At 37.3% G+C, this 22636-nt stretch overlaps 1 protein-coding gene across 16 annotated transcripts in view; it reads right to left on the bottom strand.

Annotated features, from left to right (window-relative positions):
- The window catches only part of cast (calpastatin), a 30728-nt gene extending 8801 nt beyond the window's left edge, over positions 1–21927 (bottom strand). For 2 of the 16 annotated variants that reach the window (XM_026196538.1, XM_026196537.1), the window contains exons 1-10: positions 20009–20223; positions 19378–19431; positions 5229–5291; positions 3971–4117; positions 3373–3492; positions 2895–2999; positions 1712–1756; positions 1497–1592; positions 1283–1363; positions 736–786 (exon numbers count right to left, since the gene is read on the bottom strand). In XM_026196538.1, the coding sequence (XP_026052323.1) occupies positions 736–786; positions 1283–1363; positions 1497–1592; positions 1712–1756; positions 2895–2999; positions 3373–3492; positions 3971–4117; positions 5229–5291; positions 19378–19431; positions 20009–20116 (870 nt within the window). In that variant the 5' untranslated portion in view covers positions 20117–20223. Of the gene's footprint in view, positions 1–735; positions 787–1282; positions 1364–1496; positions 1593–1711; positions 1757–2894; positions 3000–3372; positions 3493–3970; positions 4118–5228; positions 5292–8807; positions 8981–15621; positions 15822–19377; positions 19432–20008; positions 20224–21768 lie in introns of those variants that run through there. The other 14 variants (XM_026196543.1, XM_026196540.1, XM_026196544.1 and 11 more) reach the window with 14 other exon arrangements.
- Between the last annotated feature and the right edge of the window lie 709 nt (positions 21928–22636).

Here is a 22636-nt window from a genome sequence, read left to right on the forward strand (position 1 = left end):
TGCACAAAGTCAATGAGTGATGGATTCGTGTTTGCTAGCCAACACCCTTAGAACAAGCTAAATATTTCTCACTAAAACACAGAAAGAAAGAGACATGAAAAGTAATGGGAAGACGTTAGTGAATATCAGTGAGATGTCAAATATCTCACAAACAAGTCATTCGTGACAGTATGAATGAGCGTATATGTTATCAAACAGAAAGAATGATTGCAAGTACATACTGATTATTTAATCCATACAGTTCATATTTCATTCTAAATTTAGGGAAAACCGAAATATATAAAATTTATTTAAAAAATAAAAAGGAACATAACTACTACTACTACTAACAAAGAAAAGAAAAAAACTATTATAATGTATTTCGTTTTTTGTTAAATATACATGCATATTATTTGACAACAAATAATCATGTAGCCATATAATAACGGTTTATAAATATGATATACATTATAGATTGATGTGGAATAAATCATGCATAAAATAGAGGCATATTCCCTAAAATTGCTCATATAGAAAAAAATCAATTTTTAGTGCATGAGGCCAAGGAAGACCAGGAGAATGCAGTGAGAGAGACCATAATAAAAAGGTGCAGAATGCTAACGTGGTGTTGGGAAGTATGCAAGCAAACACTGGAGACTTTAGAAATGTGTGTGAACTACAAGAATGCCAGTCACCTGATTAGAAATGGGCTAAAAACATAACACTGACAGTAAAAGGCCTCCACTGTTCTCCTACCTTGGGAACTTCTTTAGGCTTCTCAGGAACTCCGGCAGGCGTTTTCTTTTCCTGAATGGACAAATGAACAATATTTAGACTTAAAGCTGACTAAAATAGTGACTGAAAAACGTGTAAAACAATAAAAACAGACACTAAAGATCTTTCAAACATCAGTTAGCTGTAAAAGGCAGGTTTCACGGAGGCATTATGAAGAGGGAAACAGAACAGAAATGTGAGGAGAGAGAAGGAATGAATGTCCGAAGGAACAGTTAACCCCCTCCCCCACCCCCCCAAAAATATAGCACACAAGCCATTCTTTAGACTACTTTTATCATGCATTTCTGGCCATTTTCAAGCTTAAAAGCCTCAATCTCCTTAAATTGTAATTGCATGGAAAAGAACAATTAGCGTATTCATTAAAATCCATATTTTGTGTTGCATGGAAGAAAGCAAATCATCCAGGTTTGAAGCAACATATAATTTTTGGTTGAACTTTAACAACTAAATAAGATGAAAGAGACAGATAAAATGAAAAGGTTAAGAATTAGTATGATGTCCAACTGACCAGGTCTGCTCGTCTGTATCCGGGTGGCAACGTGTCATCTCTCTCACCACAGATAACACCCTTCTCTGCCTTTACATTTGGCTGAGACATGCAATACACTCCATTAGAATACACACACGTGTAGATAGACACAGGCTGTTAAATAATCAACATCCACAAACACATGCTTACTAAAGTTTTACACATCACTCAAACATCTCGACTCATGCAGTACCTCTTTGACCTCTGGTCCAGTGAATGCTGGGACTTTTGGAGCCACAGGTTCTGATGATGGTAGAGTACCAGAAAGGGCATCAAACGGATCTACATCCTAAGCACACACATTAAAATAAACTCAGTGGGATGTTTTTAACACACACACACACACGTTTGATAATCTGATAATCACACAACAGAAACCACAAAAATAAAATCAGCATGTAAACTCACCTCTGTGCTGACTTTAGTTCCAGAAGAACCCACTTCTACTTGCACCTGCAACAAAGCAAAATAACGTATTCTTATATTCCATACTGACATATCTGGACTGGACTACTCTCCTTAATCATTCCCAGGTATCACATATCTTTCATTTAGGGGATTTTTTAGGACAATTCCATTCAAAGGTTTAGGTTGTTATTTTAATGTTTTTGAAAGAAGCCGCTTATGCTTACATTTATCAAGTTAAATATTCAAAACCGTAAAATGTTTTAAAAAGTCATTAGTACTGTTTTCTATTAGATTTTAAAATAACATTTATTTCCGTGATGTAAAGCTGACTTTTTCATTGTGATCCTTTAGAAATCATTCTAATATCTTATTTTGCTCCTCGAGAAACATTTCTGATTATTATCACAGTTGGAAAATGTGGAAATGATTCAACTTTTTTTCAGGATTCTTTAAATGAATGGAAAGTTCAAAAGAACTTACATAATTTTTATACTTTATAATATAAATCAATAATCTTCATAGTATAATCAGGCTTTTGAATGTTAGTGATATTGCCAAAACATACCTATAATATGTCATTCACTAGTTGCTACTTTTTAATGATTATTAAATTATCTTCATCTTTCAGAAGTTTGTGGGTAATTAATATGTAAGTAAAGTGTTTTTACTTACTATATACATTGTGTTTACTATTTAAAAGTATAATTCTTTCATAATATGATGTTTTATGAGCTTATAGTGACAAATGAGTGTCAAAAACAAATACAAAAAGTATTTGTTACACCTCAAAATTATTAAAGTGTTCATGTCATGAAATCAGTGTTCATGAAGTCAAAATAAGAGATTAAAAATTGTGAAAATCCTAAAAGAAAAGGACTCTTATTCTTATCAGTACAAACTAAACTTTTTTACAAACAAACTAAAAACCAAAGTTTTGTTATGGGTCAACTGCTTGTTGTGTTTTGAAACGTGTTAAGTTCAGTTCCGACTCGGTGGTAGCAGTTAGTATAAAACAAATTAAAGGATTTAAACCCCAAAAGCCCTTTTAAAATACACCAATATCGCTTTCTTTTCAAGCACAAATGTCTCACATTTGCACTTCAGCATGAGAATGTGAGGGTAAAATAACGCCGATGTAATTTTTGTGCATTCCTGATGATCCTTTGTCATTCCATTAAAGTACCTTTTGAGCGCTTGTCTGTTTTTGGGTACCGGCCGGGGCTGAGGGCTTCCCAACAGCCGGATCCACCTTAGCAGGTCCCGGTTTGGATGAGGGAATGGTTGTACTCTATCAGGAGCATACACACCACATATTCGCACGTTAACACCAAGATTATAAACGAAACTGAGCAATTGTGCAGCCAAAGCAAACCAAGCGAGTGAAGGAATAGAAAGATAAGACCTCAGTCTTATCTTTTCAGTAGGGCAATGATGCAACTCCTCACAAATGTGTGGAAGATGAAGCCACAAGAGCGGTGATCAGAGAAGGAAACATTGCTGAGATGGGACTACCCATCAAAAGAGAATTCTTGAAGTAAAAGCAGCAATAACTGGCATGCAGATGATGAGATCTCAAAAGCGGCATGTTGATGAAATCTTGTTTGCAGAAGATGATGGACAAGAGAAGCCAAAATGCCATGCAATGCTGTGCATTGGTGTACCTGGGCCTTATCTTTCAGAGGGTCTGTGGCCTTCACTCCTGTCGTTCCAGCAGGTCCAGTCCCAGAGCTCACAACTGGGACTTTAGCAGAAGGTGCAGGTGTGGGTTTAGAGACTGTGGCCTGCAATCAGCATGCAGGAGTAAGACCGGAATATAGGCAATATTCAAGATGCACTTTAAGTATGAAGGCAAGATGAGATTGATGGACAAAACCAAATGAAGATGCTTTGCAGATGGGGTTCAATTTGAAAATGGGTTAGAGGAGAGAGTTGATGACTTGATGTTGATGTTTAACCCAAAAAGTCATGCATGTTTAATGTAGAGACCCAAAGAACAAGTTCCAAAAACAGAAGATAGAAATTTATGCAACAAACAGTCCTACAGATGTTTTCCAGATGATGTGGAAATGGAAACAGCCCAAAAGTGACGTGTAAGCGTTAGCCAAAAATGTTAACCAATAATAAAAGCAAGTTGGGAAAGGAAGTCAAAAAAAAGTTTAAGAAAAAGCAGTGGGGCATCGGCCCTAATGAAACCCAGCGTGAGGAAGGTATAAATAAGCCCCCTAGTTCAATTAAATCCAGCAGACCAATGGTGTCTACCTGTGGCGTGACTTGGGAAGGTCCTTTCTGAGTGGTGGTGAAGCCTCCACCGCCTGCAGCTCCAGCAGAAGATGCTCCTGAAGGAGCTGCAGGTGCGGTGCCGGGTTTGACAGTCACAGCTGCTGTAGACGACTGCGTAGCTCCTTTCTACAATGCAGATGTGAAAATGGCAAACATTGATCGTGTTTAGAGCATTTCTCTAGAGAGAAAGGCAATATGATCATGACATTATTAACTGTGGCAGAATGGCATCAACTATAGTCTCTGGACAGATCTTTGTTAACGTGACCACGACATTTATTTTTATCAGGCCCTTGTTAACCAGGGAGTTTTGGTACCATTAACAAAAATCACACAAACAGTAGTTAAAAGCAAGCAAATCAAAAGCAAACTCCAGCTGTAACTAGATTCAGGAAAGTGAGTCACAGGGTAGACACTCCTCATGGGAGACACCATGTCCTGCCACAACCAAATATCCCAACATGCCCTGTTCAAAGGCAACGGATAACCACGAGAAGAATGAAAAGAACATTTCTGTTTACAATCAAAAAGTCTCAATAAGCAACCAACAAAGTGCTCTTAGAGTCCATACAAATGCAAGAGGAGTATATAAAGACGTCTTTGTCTATTTTTATCTCGTTGCAGAGATTTTTTTTCATTCCTCTCTTAGATTTTAATGGTGCTGGTTGTTAAATCAAGCATCTTGACAACAACCTTGTATTGTAGCAGAGACTTTTAAACTAGCAAGAGGCCTAGAGTTTTCTTCAGGTTTTTTTTTTTTTTTTTTTTTTTTCACAAAAAGCTTGTTTCACATATTATTGCTAAAATGTCAAGTTTCTTCTTCTCCCTTTTTATCTTCAGGGTCCGAAATATTTACACAAGCAAATTCATACTACAAAATACACATACTGCAAACTGTTTAATCTTATTATACACATTATCATAGCTAAGAATATAGTTTTGAGGACACTTTATCTGAATCGATGGGAGACTTTTCCCAGTTCTCTGTTAAGCTATGACACCACACTTCTCAAAAACACAGTAGTTTCCCCTCACAGAACAGACACCTGAATACTTCCAAGAAAGAAAAAGCAGACGACTATCTACATCCAGAAGAGATGCGATGGGTCGATTAAGTTGTAGAGTGCAATATAAACCTTTTTGTGGAATATGAGTCTTTCCATCAGACAAATAAATGAGAGCAATGTGAATAAATGGAGTAAATGAGAGAACGACTGAAAACAATGAAGGATTTTACCTCATATTGTGCAGGTTTCCCTGAGGAGACCTGAGATGTTGGGGTGGGTGTGACTTGCTGAGACTGCAAAAACAGAGACAGAAAGAGAAGAGTTGAGTTGAGTGTTTGAGAGGACGTAATGCATTGACATTATTATGAAAAGCATTATTGCTGCCATCAATAAGTAAATATGGAACCCATTACTATCCCTGACCTTCTCGCTACATTGAAAACAGCCAGAATCACATGCAAATCATGAGTTTAGTTTGAAAAATGAGGTCATGCTGAATCAGAGAGAGGAGAAACACATGGATGCACATGAATCATACATGTGTGTGCATAATCTCAAATGCTAGCAAAAATGTACAAAATGGATCATTATTAATAGATACAAATCAATATTTAACGGAACAGTGACGCAATAACAATCCAAGATGACTTACTGTAAGGACTAAGTAGAACAGTAACTCTACCGTGTTACAAACTGCATCTTAAACCAGGGCTTCTGAATTAACAGGCAAAACCTTTAACCACCAAACCACCATAATCAAGGCAACCACTAGCCATTCATGGTATGTGGTCTTCATTTGCGGTTAACATCATACTTTTAAACACATATACAATTGCTTATGGATGAAATGTTGATAGCTCATGGCTTGTTTTTCTATTGGCCTTTTCGTTTTCTCTGTTTTTCTTCCACCCAGTCAGTTTGTGAACATAGCATCAAGGAGCACCCAACATTTAGATTTACTGCTTCGGTGTTTCCTGATGTGTTCGGACAAGCTCAGCAGGTTTAGGTTATGTACTGAATGAGGGTGGATTGTTGATGTGGAAATACATTGAACCGGGCATAATGACACGGGTAAATACTAAATGCTATTCATATGATAGAAGCTCTTTTGCCAGTCCAGCAAGTGATTAGTGATGGGATGTTTTGTCGATCACATAATTTCGATTTATTACAAAAGTTCTAATCTCACAGTCTTAATGTTTTTAAGATTTATTGGACAATTATTGAACAATAAATGAAAAATTATACATGAATAATAATAATAATAATGTTTACATATTACTATTATTAGCACAAAAATATTCTTGTAATATTCACATTGTTATAATCCTTTCTAGAATTTATTACCATTGTAAATTTTAGAATAATAATTGCTGTCGTTGTTCATATTTTTTTTAACACTGACAGATATTAAGAAATTAGGAGAAATGAAACAAGCCGGACATAAAATCTCTAGATCACACGTCAAGAGTAAATGTGCTAACCACAAGGCCACAATTTCTACCACATCTTTACATGAAAAGAAAGGGCGTACAGAATTGTCATTCAGGAAGCCTTGAAGCTCAAGTCCTTGCAATTGTCTTGACATTCGACCGTCATAGATGCTGTGCAAGGAACTTTAGTGTACATCAACACACTGTTCTTTCTCTTCGCTACTAAATAAAGATACATGAGCAACAACGATAATAAAAGCACTGGCTCTGAGCATATAGACAGCATAACAAAAAAAGAATGCATGAATTGAATGAGCATGGGTGTAGAGCTAAATGTTGCGTGCAACAAACCGATGAGATACATGCTTTTTAGTCAGGTAACCACTATGCATGCTCAGCAATATAACATTAAAAAAAACAAAGCATCATGGGGAAATTTGTAGGTAAGCACAGGGCAGTTTCCATTAAAAAGGACAATGTGTGCAGAAGCACTGAAATGAATCTGATGCTGACTCAGTACGCTTAAAATAGAAGTAAACCTTCCACAGATCTCAATGTAACCACAACAAATAATCCTCCGAATAATGACATAGTCAGCAATTTAAATAATTTTCTATGAAATGTTATGATTTAAATAGACTAGGATGGTTTTTGCTGATGTAACTGACACAGCCTGTGTGACTCAACACCCCAAAATAGGCCCAAACACACACATGACAAGCTCACACTGCGATCTCAACATCATGACGGTCAAAATACCTCACTATCACAGACAGATCCGTCACACAACAATATCTGTGGACATTTAGCAGCACAGTCCAAGTTTGGCAACTCCCAGAAACCACGACTTGTTAGCAGGCGTTAGCGAGAGTTACAAAGGAAATGGCAACACGGGTTCGGTAACAAACCACACAGGTCTTCTCCAACGTGTTCTAGTATCACAGCCACTGCCCTTTTCTAATTCAGCCATACTGAAGAAGCATGTTTGGTGGAGTCACACCCGCACGTTGAATCTGTAGACACACCCTTTTTAGCATAACAATTGGTGTTTTGTACATAGAAGTAAGCGACATTAGCATTGATTCTTACATCCCAGTAACTCAAACTCGCTCAACTGTACAACTGAACTGGAAAAATCTGTGGTTTATAGGTCTTTTGTCACTAGTTACCTCATTGTTCACCTCAGCAAAAATCATGACTAATGCACATCTCCACCCAAATTACCACAAAGGCATATCATGAACCCTCAGTAGTCAGAGAAAGTGAATCCATTGTGTGACGTCCTAAGTTTCTCATTTGAAATGTTTGTTTAAGAGCAGCTGTTAGGAAACTGCTATGACGACAACATTTCTGTATTATGACAACTAAGATGTAATGACGATATGACGTTAGCATCGAGGTTTAAGGATGGGTAGGTTTAACTGGCATAATGAGAGGTTCAGTAGCACACAAATTAGCATGACACAGGGCAGATTGTATTTCAAGAACAACTAGTTAAGTGACTACAACCAGTTCTGGTCCTGAAGAAGTGATTCACGCAAATATGATGAATTAGTAAGATTCTGACTGATGATGACTTAAATACTGGCTTTTTACATTACAAATGCCATAAGTTTATTATGCGGTAGCTTTCTGGATGTGGAAAATGAGTTCAGGTTGCTACTTGCAAGCAGTGAAGTAAGCACTTCAAGTATGTACTAAATGGCCAGCAGCAAAGTATAGGCTAAATGAAATCATGAACTTTATACTACAGTAGAAGAACTGAGGACTATTTAATGTAATACGTTTGTTTAACCTGTTCTGTAAATGCCTTAAGTGCATACTTGTGAGTCCACAGCAAAGAGTTTAAAGTTGAGGTATGTAAAACCCTAACTAAGGTTTACGGAAAGATACGGATTTCAAACTAAAGCAAACCTATGCTAGCTTTCATTTGGTTGTCAGCTTCAACCAAAATCTGTAACCAATCAGACAGGGTGTAGCGTGCTTGTTGCATTACAAAATGAATAGTTAATTATCCAGCTATGCTTCCAGACATGAAATATTACCTCTTGTCATGAGCGTGAGTCAAAATAAAAGGTCACAAACATATAATAAATGTGAGCACAGTGACAGACAGCTCTTATTCTGACATGTTAAATTGCTTAAAACCTTCTAAACCTAAAGCCAATGCAGTAAACAAAAACAATAAAATTGGTAAGCAGCTGTTTAAACAATTTCCTGATAGTTTAGTAAGAAATATTCTTCGATACGATAAAACAAGCAGTTTCTTGTGTGCCAGAAGCAATGTAACCATTTCCAGCTGGCACAATCTTCAGCTAAAGGCTGGTACAGTGACAGGAAACCACAGGCAGAAATACAAGAGCTGTAGATACGTACCATCTTTAACAAAACCGAGACTGTCCTGTTTCACTTTCGCCTGTAATCCAATCTAAAAGAGAGTCACTTTTAAAATCCCCTCAGCCTGATATATATAAAATATATCCCTTATCCACACAAACAAGCATATACTAACAGAAACACGCCCAACAGAGAAGACAGAAACCTTAAACTCCTCCCACTTCAACAGCTGAGTGTGGTGTAGACCTATTCTGATTGGCCAAGAGTGAAGGGGTTCCGCCTATCTGCACAGAGCCAGGAAAAATAAACACAAGACTGTTTCCATACAACTAAGGAAGTTGGGGTGGTGGTTATGGGTTTCAAAGATAGGCTGCCTGCAGTGGTTTGAAGGGGTCTGGGCCAGTCTGGACTGATAAGAAGTTATCCACGTTTCTATAGAGGTCGGTGAAAGAAAAAAAAGAGACCAAACCTTCCAGTTAATGCCTGTGAGGCTGGGTCTGGTACACTCACTGCTCAGGAATCTGAACTGCACAACCAACTATCAGCCCAGAGAAAGAGAGAAACAGCATCACATCCGCCACACCCAGAGCATGGAAAGAGGAGAGAGAGAGAGAGAGAGAGAGAGAGAGAGAGAGAGAATACATTTAATGCAAATAAGAATAAAAGCCAGATGACGGAAAACAACTGGTTGAGTCATAAGCCCTGCTTTGCGCCCGGAAGCTCGGACTTGCTGCAGAATTTGAGCCAGCTCTTATGTAAAAGGATCATGTTGTAGTTATGTAGCCGCTGCAGGCTGTGACTCACTGCCTTCATATACACTCTTCCTGGTAAAACAAAAGGCTTAACTGGTTTGTTTGTTCAGACTGGATTCCATTTTGACTACAAACCCCAACAGGGCAAAACCAAGCACTTTTATGGTAGAAGAGCGACCTCTGGTGTACACTTTGGGTGAAAATCAAACAAGTTAATGACAATACTATGAAAATAATAACTTTAACCCTCCAGATGAACAAAATAGGTGGATGTGGAATGATTTAATAATTAATTATTAAAATAAAATGCATTTTAAAGCATGCAATGTTTTTTAGCCATATTTGACATAAAATTAACACTACATAACATACAATATGTGTATATATACTAAGCTGTTTTGGCCCTAATATATTTTATATAATGGATTTGATGTGAAGCCTATTAGATAGTATATATTATATTTATGTAATATAACTCAGTAAAAACATAAGATGCAGGGCAAAGTAGACCTAGAAAGGAAATTGGAGGGAGAGGCGGACAACAAAGGACAATCTTGAAATTGTGTCCCTGCGAGCAAAACAGCTGTGTCATAGGTATCTATATATATATAACTACCATCATGCCCCAAAGTTTAATTACTATGGTCTTTCGGTGTTACTGTATACTTCTGTGGTAATAAATGCATGTACAATCTCACATACTGTAAAGCTTTTGTCCAGGTGACCAAGCTCACACATCGGTGAAAGCAAGATCAGTCACAGTGGGTGCAGCTGGGTGGAGATTTTGAGGTTCATACTGCGCTTATCACAAAACACATCACATTCCAACATACACCCAAAACTGTACTTGAAGTCATGCGAGTGCTGGGTTGCATTCCACAAAGCCACTTCTGAGGCAGGGGTCATTTGGATGAAACCAAATAAGGAAAACAGGAAAGAACCCCTGACAAAATGCAACAGTGCAGTGCTAGAGTTTAGTATCCTGTCCTGACAGAGCAACCAAAACAACCAGATAAGATTTCTTTACGGTCCATATGTTTAAAGTCAATGCAAACTGTCAATTCTACCTATTTTACTTCTATAATATAATCCATCGCTAAAAGAAATAGGAATTATCTGGGTTTTTAGATATCATTTCAGCGTGGAGAGGTGTGTGAATTGTGCACATGAAGCAGGCTTCAACAGTGACTGACTAAGCAGGAGAGTTGCATACCAACTCTTATCGGTTAATAATGGAGTCTGTCATCAGAGTCCCACCCAGACACAGAGGTCAAGATGTTGTGGCAATGAAATCTAGAAATGAATCTCAGAAAGCCAGTCTATGTACAGTGTGTTAGGATGATAATCGCAATTCATAGTGTGCGTTTTTATATTAGAGCCCTGAAGAAGTCCCTCACACTACCCAAAACTGTATTGCATACAATTTTCGTGCATCAGGAGGCCACTATCAATATATGGAGAACATAATCTCTTTTGAATGAGCGCTCGCTGTTCACTTCCGATTTCACGATCAAGTGCGCTCTCTGTAAAGTAAGATCACACATTTGTCGATGAGCTCAGGATCTGTTGAGCAGCAAATCCCCTAGTATGATCTGTCAGCCATCTCTCCTCTCAACCCGTGATCAGTCAAATCTGACTTCTGGAGCTTTTTAATACATTTTTTTATGGAAATGGGCTGCTTTTAAATTTTTGCCACGGCTTGATTTTCTTCTGTGTGTTAAAGGTTTGAAATGTTGCATAAATTACATATAGCTGAAATTCTTGTATTAAACCTTTTTGCATTCTATCTATGATAAACTTGTTTTAAGATGTTACATTTTGTAAAGGATGGCAACTGATAGGAAGCTTTTTAGCTGTGTTTATGATAAATATGCTTAACAGTACTGTAAAATATGTATTTTGGGTATGGAAATGACATATTGAGTTTTTGATATTTGAGATTGCGCTATTTTGGCCACTTTCGTCATTACTTAAATCACCAACCGGCCACACCCCAGCTCCCCACCCCGCCCGCACCCACAGTCCCAAAAAATAAACACTGTCAATTTTAAGTAATATACATTTTAAAAGTTAATTCTGCCATATTTCAGAAGAACACTAACATATAGAAAGTAAATCTAATGGTCCGTTTCTGATGGACTAAATGTCACACAAGTCCCATTTTGATTACATGTGGTCTTTTAGATTAAGTGAATGCAGTTTCTTTCAACTCATTTCCGCTTTCATTTTGTGGTCTGGAAGGTCATACAATTTGAAACACTTTTACTCGCCGAAGATACACAGCCCCAAAAGTACACAAAATAGTTTAAATGTCGTAATAGCAATACCTTTGGACAGATTGCAAGAAGGCAAGTAGAAAATCTCACACACGCATGCATATACATGCATGTTGACGTATAAACACGTTTGACTCACAATTCTTAAAAAAATCTTGTGATTTTAAACAGTGGTTAAAAGGTGTGTCACTGATGAAGAAATAACCTCTAGGTGTGATCTAGTTGAGTCAGCACATAATGATGAATAATTCTTTATAATTTCTTTTTTTTTTTTTTTTTTACAAATCAGCTTTTCACGCTTCCAGATAATCTAAATATTTCAAGTATTAATGACTTTGAAAGTGACTGAAGATACTCCTGATGTCCTGTGCAACAATTTGTCTATATTTAGTAGTTTGTTTTCAATGTGGTTTGTTGACTTAAGTTTGTCCAAGAGTCAGACATCTGAATTCTGTTTGCTGTCTGTCGCTTATTCAAGCATAAACGCCTCAAAAAGTTCCAAAAACAAGTTCTGTTCCAAAATCTAGTAAGCTGCCTTTTTGTCTACTGCTTGCTACACAAATAGTATCCTGATGTGACGCACACAGAGACTGAGTTTACAATCAGCATGCTGCATGTACAAAGAAATACAAAATTAGATTAGTTATGGAAATATTTTTATTTTATGTCTTTCAGTCATCATAAATGAACTTAGTTAGGGTTTGCTTTCTCCACAAATGGCAGTACATGTGCCGATGCTTTAGAATTTGGCGAAAAGTAGGTAGCTACATCTTTTTGGGGAGCACAGTGATGTCTAACACAATTCTGATGCAATAAAATGTTGCCTAGGGAGGTAACTCACTAGGAACTGGAACAGAGTTTTAGTGAATGGTAAAAAAATAGAGCTCATGTTGCTCAAGTGTGCCCAGCTCATGATTTATGACATCATGTTTGCACAATGATTAAGCAATTAACACACTAATGTTTTTCATTCAATCTGTGATCATGCTCAGAACATGCGCGAATCTCCTTTATGGACTCAAGGGCACAGCCTACCAGGCCAAATGTTTAACTTCTAAAATAGAAAAAACAGCACAAACACTTGTTTGCATTAAAGATGAAGCTTTTGTGTTCTGTATTAAGTCGAAAGCTGAGAAATCTTATAGTCCATCTCTGAGACAACCTGCTGTACAAAAATACCCTGCCATGCTTTAAATACCCAATATTAACTGCTGAATCTGCACAGCTAACATACAGAAATAGAAATAGTTGTGTGTGCTGTTGGAACTGCAGGCTGATGGAACATGTTCAGATCAATAGTGGGTCACTAACTGAGTGTACAAACCGCTGTAGATCAATACTCAATTAATGCTTTAAAAATACCCAAACACAGTAGAAATACAGTTTCAACACTCTCTAAGATGTTCTCCATGTGGTTTGCGGAATGATTTTTGTCCAAGAGTTTAGTTTGATGTCACTTATTCAAGCTTAATGCATCAAAAAACAAGATAATTTGAAATTGAATTCATACCAACCATTAAATTGCAGATTTAAATAAATTAATAAAACTACAAATCAATCATTTTAAATGCTACAAGTGAATTTAGGCATCACAACAATGTACAAAAATTTACTTTAAAGGGTTAGTTCATCCAAAAATTATGTCATTAATAACTCACCCTCATGTTGTTCCAAACCCGTAAGACCTCCGTTCATCTTCAGAACACAGTTTAAGATATTTTAGATTTAGTCCGAGAGCTTTCTGTCCCTCCATTGAAAACCTATGTACGGTATACTGTCCGTGTCCAGAAAGGTAAGAAAAGATCATCAAAGTAGTCCATGTGACATCAGAGGTTCAGTTAGAATTTGCTGAAGCATCGAAAATACATTGATTCAAGCCTTCGGTTTACCCGCGCTCATAACACTAGCACAGAATCAATTCCGAATCAATCACCAAAAGAATCAGTTCGGTTCAGACGCTCTGTGTGTCAGTCTGCTTCACGCTGAATCACACATGCGCAGTGTCATCAGCTCCTCGGTTCACGAATCGGACGCGTCTGACAGAAACGGTTCTTGACTCGAGAGTCAATCTTTCTTTTGTTATCTGGCTCGGCTCGGTGTTCATATTCAGTTCTCTCTTCATAGCAGTTCAAGTCAGTGAACTGTTTGAGTAAATGAATTATTCCGGGATATTGGTTTGTTTGAACTCAGAGGGAGCGTCAGCCACGTTAAAAAAATTTAACAGCTTAAGTCATTTGTAGATTAATGCATTTTGGAGAAACGAACTGTTTCAAACGATTCAGTTCGATTTAGTGAACACTGCAGTGTTGTGAACGCGCTCACAACAGACACAGAAGAGAAGACAATGCTGGATAAAGTCCTAGTTTTTGTTATTTTTGGACCAAAATGTATTTTCGATCCTTCAACGAATTCTAACTGACCCTCTGATGTCACATGGACTACTTTGATGATGTTTTTCTTACCTTTCTGGACATGGACAGTATACCGTACACACAGCTTCAATGGAGGGACTGAAAGCTCTCGGACTAAATCTAAAATATCTTAAACTGTGTTTTCAAGATGAACGGAGTTCTTACAGGTTTGGAACAACATGAGGGTGAGACAATTTACATTTTTGTGTGAACTAACCCTTTAAGATGGTGGCAAAGGTAATATAAATGTAAAAAACCACATAGACAATCAAATATATGATTTCAACAAATGCACAACTAGTACTTAAAATGATTATTATCATCATCATTACTGCAAGCTATGAGACATTCAAAATAATTATCTACTTTTACTATAGTTTTACTATAGTTTAAATCAGTTAATACAACAAAAGTTATAGTATGCACTATATATACCTTTATAACTTTATGTCTCAATGGGATTTTGTGTTACATTTAAAAAAAATCTGTATGTAAATTAACAATGCACATTCTCCAAAGTGAAAGTGATCAAGTCTCTTCCTTCGGGCAATTAACGTCAGTAGCTGGCATGTTACACAGTTGGATAACAGCCCATTGAACAACATTGGCTAGCATTAGCCACATATCAGAGAGCTCTGCTCATGCTCAAAATGACACAGTGCCCCATGACATCTGCATAACACCAGTTTTAGGTTCCAGGAAGCAAACGGCTGATATTAGCATCAAGAATGACAGTAGGAAAATTAATCAAGCAACTACTTAATCAAATCATATGGTATTTTGAATTACTTTTAAGATGGAATCATCGCAAATTCTGCAATCTTCAAAACATACACCATGAAAATGTGTTATTTTTTTTTTTCACAGCACTGCCTTATAAGAACCATTTTGGGTTCCCCAAAGAACCTTTCAGTCATAATTTCTTAAATGTCTAGATTTTTAAGTCCAAGAACATTTTCAAGTCTTAAGAATCCTTATCCAATCCAATAGAATCCAATAGAACCATAGATGCAAATAGAGAACCTTTATTTTATTAGTCTACTGAATCACAGTGCTCTTCTACACACCCAGAAATGCTATCGACAAACAACTACGGTGTATTGCAACATCTAGATTTGTCATAGTATTGCCAGTAAAACAGAGACTGAAGTCCTTTAGTAGCTGCAGCTTTATTCAAGTGCTAAAATTCCCTATAGTTCCACTTTTTGCAAAACATTTCCCAGCATTCCTCACACATTCCAGCACTCCTCCTCCCTCGGACGGTTGCTGTGGGACCAAAGCCAAGACCTCCTGACCAGCACAAACTCAGGCTCACATTTAAAAGCTCACGATCATATCCTCACACTGCCAAGTCAGTCACTGCACCTCAAACACAACACTTAAACCCATGCGCACACACAATACTCTCTCAGACCTCGATTCGATTATATGCAGTAAGTGACACCTGTTGCTCGACAGTGACGTCCTGCAGGGCAGGTTGGTCCTGTGTGCCGCGGATCCAGCTCAAGATCTGGCCCATGTCTACCGGTGATGAGTGTGTGATGCCGTCTCTGTGGCTCTGCTGTGTCCGCTGTCTGAGCTACAGCATGTTCCAGGGAGCAGGAGGAGGGGCAGGGGGAGTGGTTAGGGCAAATGGGCAGGGCTATGTCACTTACTGGAGGCGGAATCAAAAAAGGGAGGGAGGGAAGGAGGAATGGCTAAATAGGGAAGCACATGGAATTTATACCGCCTGACCGAGACGTCTGACACTTTTAAAGCAGGGATAGCCAGGGCCAATGTGAATGTTCACATGGTATGATCCAAAGGTAAACTTTTTATGGTTATTTTTATGGTGCATTTCAAAGATGTTCATACAGACACAAATTCTTTGAACCAACAGAACAAACTAATTGAAACAGAGGTGTGGTAACTTATAACTCATAGAAGCAAGGAGATATGTGACAAAAGTGACTGTAGTGAAAAAAAAAGTTAAAATGTTAAAGACATTGTTGACTCGACCCACAGAGAGAATTTCACATCATCTCATCATACACAACCTGTATGACTTACTTTCTTCTGTGAACAACAAAAGATATTATAAAAGATAAGATATTTGAACACTGTTGGGAACCAAACTATTTTGGTTCCCATTAACTTCCATATATTTTTCGATACTATGGAAGCCATTGGGAATCGGAAGTGCTTAGCTACCAACATTCTTTAAAATATCTTCTTTTTTGTTGCACCGATAAAAATCAGACAGGGTTGGAAGGACATGAGGGAAAGTAAATTATTTTTATTTCAGGGTGAACTATGCCTATAAAGCAGGAGTCCCCAACCTTGGTCCTGGGGATCGACTGGGCACCCCGGCTTTACAGTTTAGTTTTAAAACAGAAGAAATCTCTTAAAAACACTCATAAATCAACATGTGTAACAAGCAGAAAGAGAAGGAAGCATTATATTTTTACCCTGAGCATCTAGCAAGAGTTTCTCATTCATCAGTGCACCAAACAATGTTTTTAAACACAGCTGAAATCAGGGACTAACAAACATTTGTCTCAAATGCCTAATCATGATGCTCTGTATCCACCCCAAATGATGAGAACAAAGCATGCCAGTTCAGTGAGATTTGTTGGGTGTGAACATGCAGTTTTGCGTGTTAGACAACTAAAGACGAGCACTGCAGTCTTTTTTTAGGCCATGAGAAATCTGCTTACCTACTAACTCTACCTGAAGTAAATTCATTGCCTGAAAATAATTCAATAATCTTTCAGTAACTTGTGCAATCAAGTGTAAAGTCTTTTTAAATGCTACAAGTCTTAAAGTACATCATTGATTTTAAAATGTCTTAATGTAAAATGTGTTAATTTCAGATGATAAATTAAATTGCATTGACTGAAAACAACTTTTTTTTTCAGTTTCCATCTGGATGGTTAACAGAGATCAGGCTGGTATAAAGCAAGGCTAGCTTTGCATGTTGCCTCAAGCAAAGAAACAATTTCCAGTCTTCTGTTTTCTGTGATTTATTATATTATATTATATGATCTGGGAATAACATCAGAAATATGAAATCTCCTCTTCTGCAAATTAGCGTATTCACAATATAGCACAACCCATCCTACCTTCTGACTTAATTTTAGGAGATATCACACCTCTCAACTCTCAAAGTCACCACCTGACTGGAAATTCTGCCACATTCCTGGGGGCTTGATTTCGTCATATGAAGCCTTAATCAACAGCCGCACACTGAAACGCTTAACATCAATCCTCATGATGTTGATTGAGAAAGAAGCCCAGAGGAACCTGATATGACACAACATGGCTAATTATTTCCAGTGTGCTTAGAAATACACAAACACTGCAATTAGATAACACCAGACGGAGTCAAACAGAGGGCAAAATATACTAAAAGGTCCAATCTAAATTATGAGGTCAATTTATTCATCCATTTTCAAAATTCCTGAATGCATTTCAAAAATGTTATACAACTGTTTTCAACTGTATTAATAATAATGATAATAAATGTTTTTTGAGCACCAAATCAGCATATTATAATGATTTCTGAATGATCATTTGACACTGGAGTAATGGCTACTGCAAATTTTGCTTGAACATCACACAAAAAAATGACATTTAAAATGTATTCAAACAGAAAGCAACAACTAAAAGCAATGATTTCCACAATTGAGCAATTCAACACATAAAGAACAAGTGATGCTTGACCTCTCGCAAAAGAACATCCTGTGTTTGTGCACACACATGTGCAGTGCACACACACACACATACAAGCATAATATACTGAAACAAAAGGTTCGACACACCCATATAACTTCCTGTAACTATCAGAAGCACTTGGACTCTTGTAATGTGAACATTAACTGACATGAACACCTGAAGGCAGAAGACTACTAATTATTAATGGTTTAAGCTGTTAAAAAATAAATTCTCTGATCCACAGACGTGTAAATGCATGAGATAATCTGCCATGCATGATCACAGACACACCTGAGTGTTTCATCTGCGAGCTCACGGAGCAAGTCAAACCAGCTGTGTTATCTTTAGAAAAACATTTTAGTTATGTTCAAGCTTTTTTCTATCCTCCTAAAACTTTTCTATGTTTATAATATACTAGCTAACATTATACTATTGAGTTTAGCAGCCCCTGGTATTGCCAGACTGGTTCCCGGTGTTTGTCAATGTAACTAGAGCACATGATGAAGTGGAGTTTCAGGATATATATATAGCAACAAAATGTCCCTGAGAACATTTCATGACACAGTCACAGGACACTGAAACGTTGCAGCCACACCAGGGGCCTTCTAGCAAACAAGTGCATTCTTAGCTATACAAAATCAATATATTTCATGCACTGCACATTCATAAAAGCATTTCACCATGTTCTCCGTGGGAATGGCTCTCTAAAGTAGGCCTAGATGGAGAATTGTGTCATAAAGGAATGCTGCTTTACATTTTCTGGGCTGGGTGTGCAAACATGGCAGAGTTGGGTGATAAAACACTTTGAAGAATTACAGTTCATATCTGTGACAGTAGACAGATTGGGGGCAATAATTCAGTTTAACTCGAGGTCAGTGACTGGCAAGGGCTTTCATTGTCCACAAGAGGGTGTCAATTCTCCATGAGAAGCTAAAAGCATGACAAGTATATTCTTGAAGAATGGATTATGGAAGTTTTATGCAGGCATTACACATACTGTTTTAGCAACTTGAATGTATTTCTATTAATTTTTCAGTCATTCATGGTTAACCGTATTCCACACTGTGTTATTGCTATTAAAAAAATAATGATTTCCACAGATATGACATTCACAAAGCTCAATTACAAGCTAATTATTTTGCAGATAATGATACCCATCAACAACAACAAAACATTCCTATAGAAATGAACCTGATTTTGTTAATGTGCATGACTTTTCATGCCTGGAAAGCACACTTTTAAAAAATATAATATTTCCAGGTTTTCTATGTCTGTGGGAACCCTCAGAAATAAAAATGTACAAAGAAAAAAGGTAAAGATAATATTATGAACCCTTTTTTTGTACTAATATGTAGCATTTAAAGGGTGCAGAGATGTACCTTTTGACAGCTTTGTACCCGGTTTGCTCTTATAGTGTACCATATTTGAATTCTGTTCTTTTTTATATTTTCATAAGAAACTATAAAATATATCTTACCTGGAACCTTGAAGTCTGAGGAACATTGGCTTTTTGTAATGAAGTGTCACCTCTCTACAAACAAATTTAGACAAAGAAAAGCGACTTAGCACCCTGTCAAACTTTACAATAACCTGAGGGTTCGACATGCTACGCCCAAAATGATGATTTAACAGTCTATCCGAGGAATATGGCATTACAAATCTGAGTAAAAAGCATTAACACAATCCTAGAAAAAAAACACACACAATTTGTGTCATTTATTCCTATCTTACTAAACTCCATTTCAGTAATTTCTCGTTGACTTTTAGGTTGACACTTGATGTTACACAGCACATAAGACATATGACATTCTTTGAATTCTCTGAACTTCTTTCACAATTGCAAAGCGACTCCAGTATCTGGAATAACACTTGAGGTAACTTTCGATCCATGCAAACGCATTAAAACCAAATTTAACTATACTAAAAAAAATGTGTTGTTGTTATAACTGAACCTGTGTGTAGGCTACAAGTAGCCTACATTGATCAACATAATCCTGAAGTGTTTACATTTGTCAACCCTTTAAAGAACACTCATTTGAGCTCTTGTTTTACATTGGAAGTTAGTATAGCTTTCGGTGCAGTTCAAATCATGTCACGGCTCTACTTACGGTGCTCGACCAATACGCTGCGTACGCCATGGCGGAGGACGAATCGTTTGAAGGGTAGAAAGTTTGGACGACTAACTTCCTCGAGTCACGTTCGCCAGCTTCTTTCATTCAAGTGAGGTGCGCTGCTGTCTCGTTCACAGATAAAGCCACTCCCGTGAGCGTGGGTACCAGAACACTATGATAATTGCAGCAAATAAATGTTTGGGGCGGTTTATCCGGGTTTCACGACTTCTGCATGTCGATGCAATGTGAAAGTTGCTGCTAGATTTGCATTGCGCATTATTAAAATATGCTGAAAGGCTGAGTCCTTGTTTTATTACACACGCATTCCTTAGTAGTGATTGCCCAACACTGTGGTTAAAAGATATTTCTGTTTCACAGGTACTTCAATTGCAACGAAAACATACTCCGAGACTTTTAACGCTTATTTGTAGTGGCGTGTCTTAAAGCTTCGTGTGAATCTAAGTTTACACGTAGCCTATTCATGCGACTCTATTTGACCATGCAATGTTTCAATGTTAACAGCAGACCTTTATTTTACCCTTAAATTAAAATTTCCAATGAAACAAGACCATACTGTGTTTTGAGTCAGATATGTTGAATAAATGAGACATGTTGAATAAATTGAGAATAGATAGCAACGGAGCATAGGCGGAAATCTCGGGGGAAATCCCAACTGTGGGTTGTCCTCCCTAAAAATATGATTAAAAAATAACAATGATTTATAGTTAAAATAATTGTGTAAGCAGTAGGCTAAAGCAAAACAAACTATACAAAAATGCGTTTTAAGTTTAGAAACATTGAGTCTTCCTCCCTTGCCTTTGTATTTTACATCACCAACACACACAAACAAGACAAATCCTGTGAGAGAGTCAATAGGTGTGGAACTCCAGAAAGTAAGGAAGTCGAGGCTATTTCAGTCACTTGTCAATGTATTTTCCCGGGGAATAAAATACACGTTATTTGGTTCGCTTCAACTCGCCTGGGTAGTAGTAAGGCTTTCCTTGCATACTGCATATACCTATCCTTAAAAGTACAATTACAACAAGTAGCATACAAGTACAAAATCGTAGCAACGAATTAATAATTCGTTTCCGCGATTTAACTGCGTACTAAGTACATCGTGAAAAGAAATTTGTGGCCACGATATCTTTTATTCTTTACCCACAGCCCCATGTCATGTCAAATCGTGCTTAATTTTGCAATTAAGTAACGTTAACTGTTACAAACAATTCACGTGTTTAGATTCAATTAAAAAAGAACCTGTTCATAAGAGTCGTTCATTCTGTAATAGGACCATACACTGGTCTCGTGCGCGGGCTTGATTCACTGAAAAAAAAAAAAAAAAAACGACTCATATGAATCATTCGTTTGGGAATCAAATTTCACTGGTTGCGCTGTATGATCTGATTTGCCAAAGAGAACCGGCTCCTAAGAGTCCTTCGAGAATCATTCTTTACTCGTAGCGCTAATTGCTTTGATTCACTCAAAATAACTGAATCACAAGAGTCGTTCAGGAATCGAACATTGCTGATTGCTGTAGATTTAGTAAGACTGTTCAAATAAAATTTCAGGAAACAATGTCAAAATTCTCATGTAAGTTACTCAAAGTTCAATTGTTGGTGAATGTGCCCTCTGTAAAAAGGAATCAATTCAGAATAATAACAGTTCCCAACCTTAAACGCTATGTTAACCCTTTACAGTGTTGTACAGAATATAGCTACTAAAGGGTAGTGCAAATTGCATGTGGTAAAACATACCTTCTTCTTGTTTTTCTTACCATGACATCTCTTTTTGTGCGGCATGTCTGAGGAACCAGAGGTGGGCTTGTGGCACAGTGTTTGTTCCAACTGCGAAATGTGAAATATCAATCAGTGCCAGCCAGAGGCTTTGAGGAGGAGGTTTGAGTTAAATCAAACCGTGTGTGTAACTTGCATAGTGTCGGTGTGATTTGCGTTTGTTTCGAGGCTGTTTGTGTGGCTACTGTGTGTGCATACACGTTCTTTGTTCAAACAGTGTCTAACTTTCTTGAACGTACACATCTAGATGTTTCTATTATTTGTATTTATCTTTGCAATGTGTTGCATATGCACTTTCTGATTAAGCAAACACCCCCTCACCCCTTGAACTATTCCTTTTTTTTCTCCTCCCTATCTTAAAGGAATAGTTCATCATTCACGCTGTAATATTACTAGGCTTGAGTCGTGGCCTGCAGTCCGTGGGCCACGCCTTTGTACCGTTCACGATTAACCCCGCCATAAAACGTAAACATAAATAAATTTTACCCCCGGAAAGCGATTTTATATCTTACAACTACGACCTTCGATGCCACAGTCTAACAGCATAAAGTGCTACCTATGATTATTTCACATAGAAGAAGGAAACACGTATTGAATCGCATCTGCACCGAGTGGTTTGTTATCACATGGCTAGTCTTTTTTTTTAGCCCAAAGAGCGTATATTTAGAAAGATGTTAATACATTCTCAAATGTTAACAACTCTTTTTTTTTTTTCTTTTTTTTTTTATGTTACTGGAAGTAGTTTCATATTTTTTTTTTGTAAAAAAAAAAAGTAGCTTGTTTTTCTTGCAATCATTAAATATATATACATTCAAAATGTTATATATAA

The sequence above is a fragment of the Carassius auratus genome, chromosome 21, assembly GCF_003368295.1.
Source record: "Carassius auratus strain Wakin chromosome 21, ASM336829v1, whole genome shotgun sequence".
In the NCBI taxonomy this organism is placed as follows: Eukaryota; Metazoa; Chordata; class Actinopteri; order Cypriniformes; family Cyprinidae; genus Carassius; species Carassius auratus.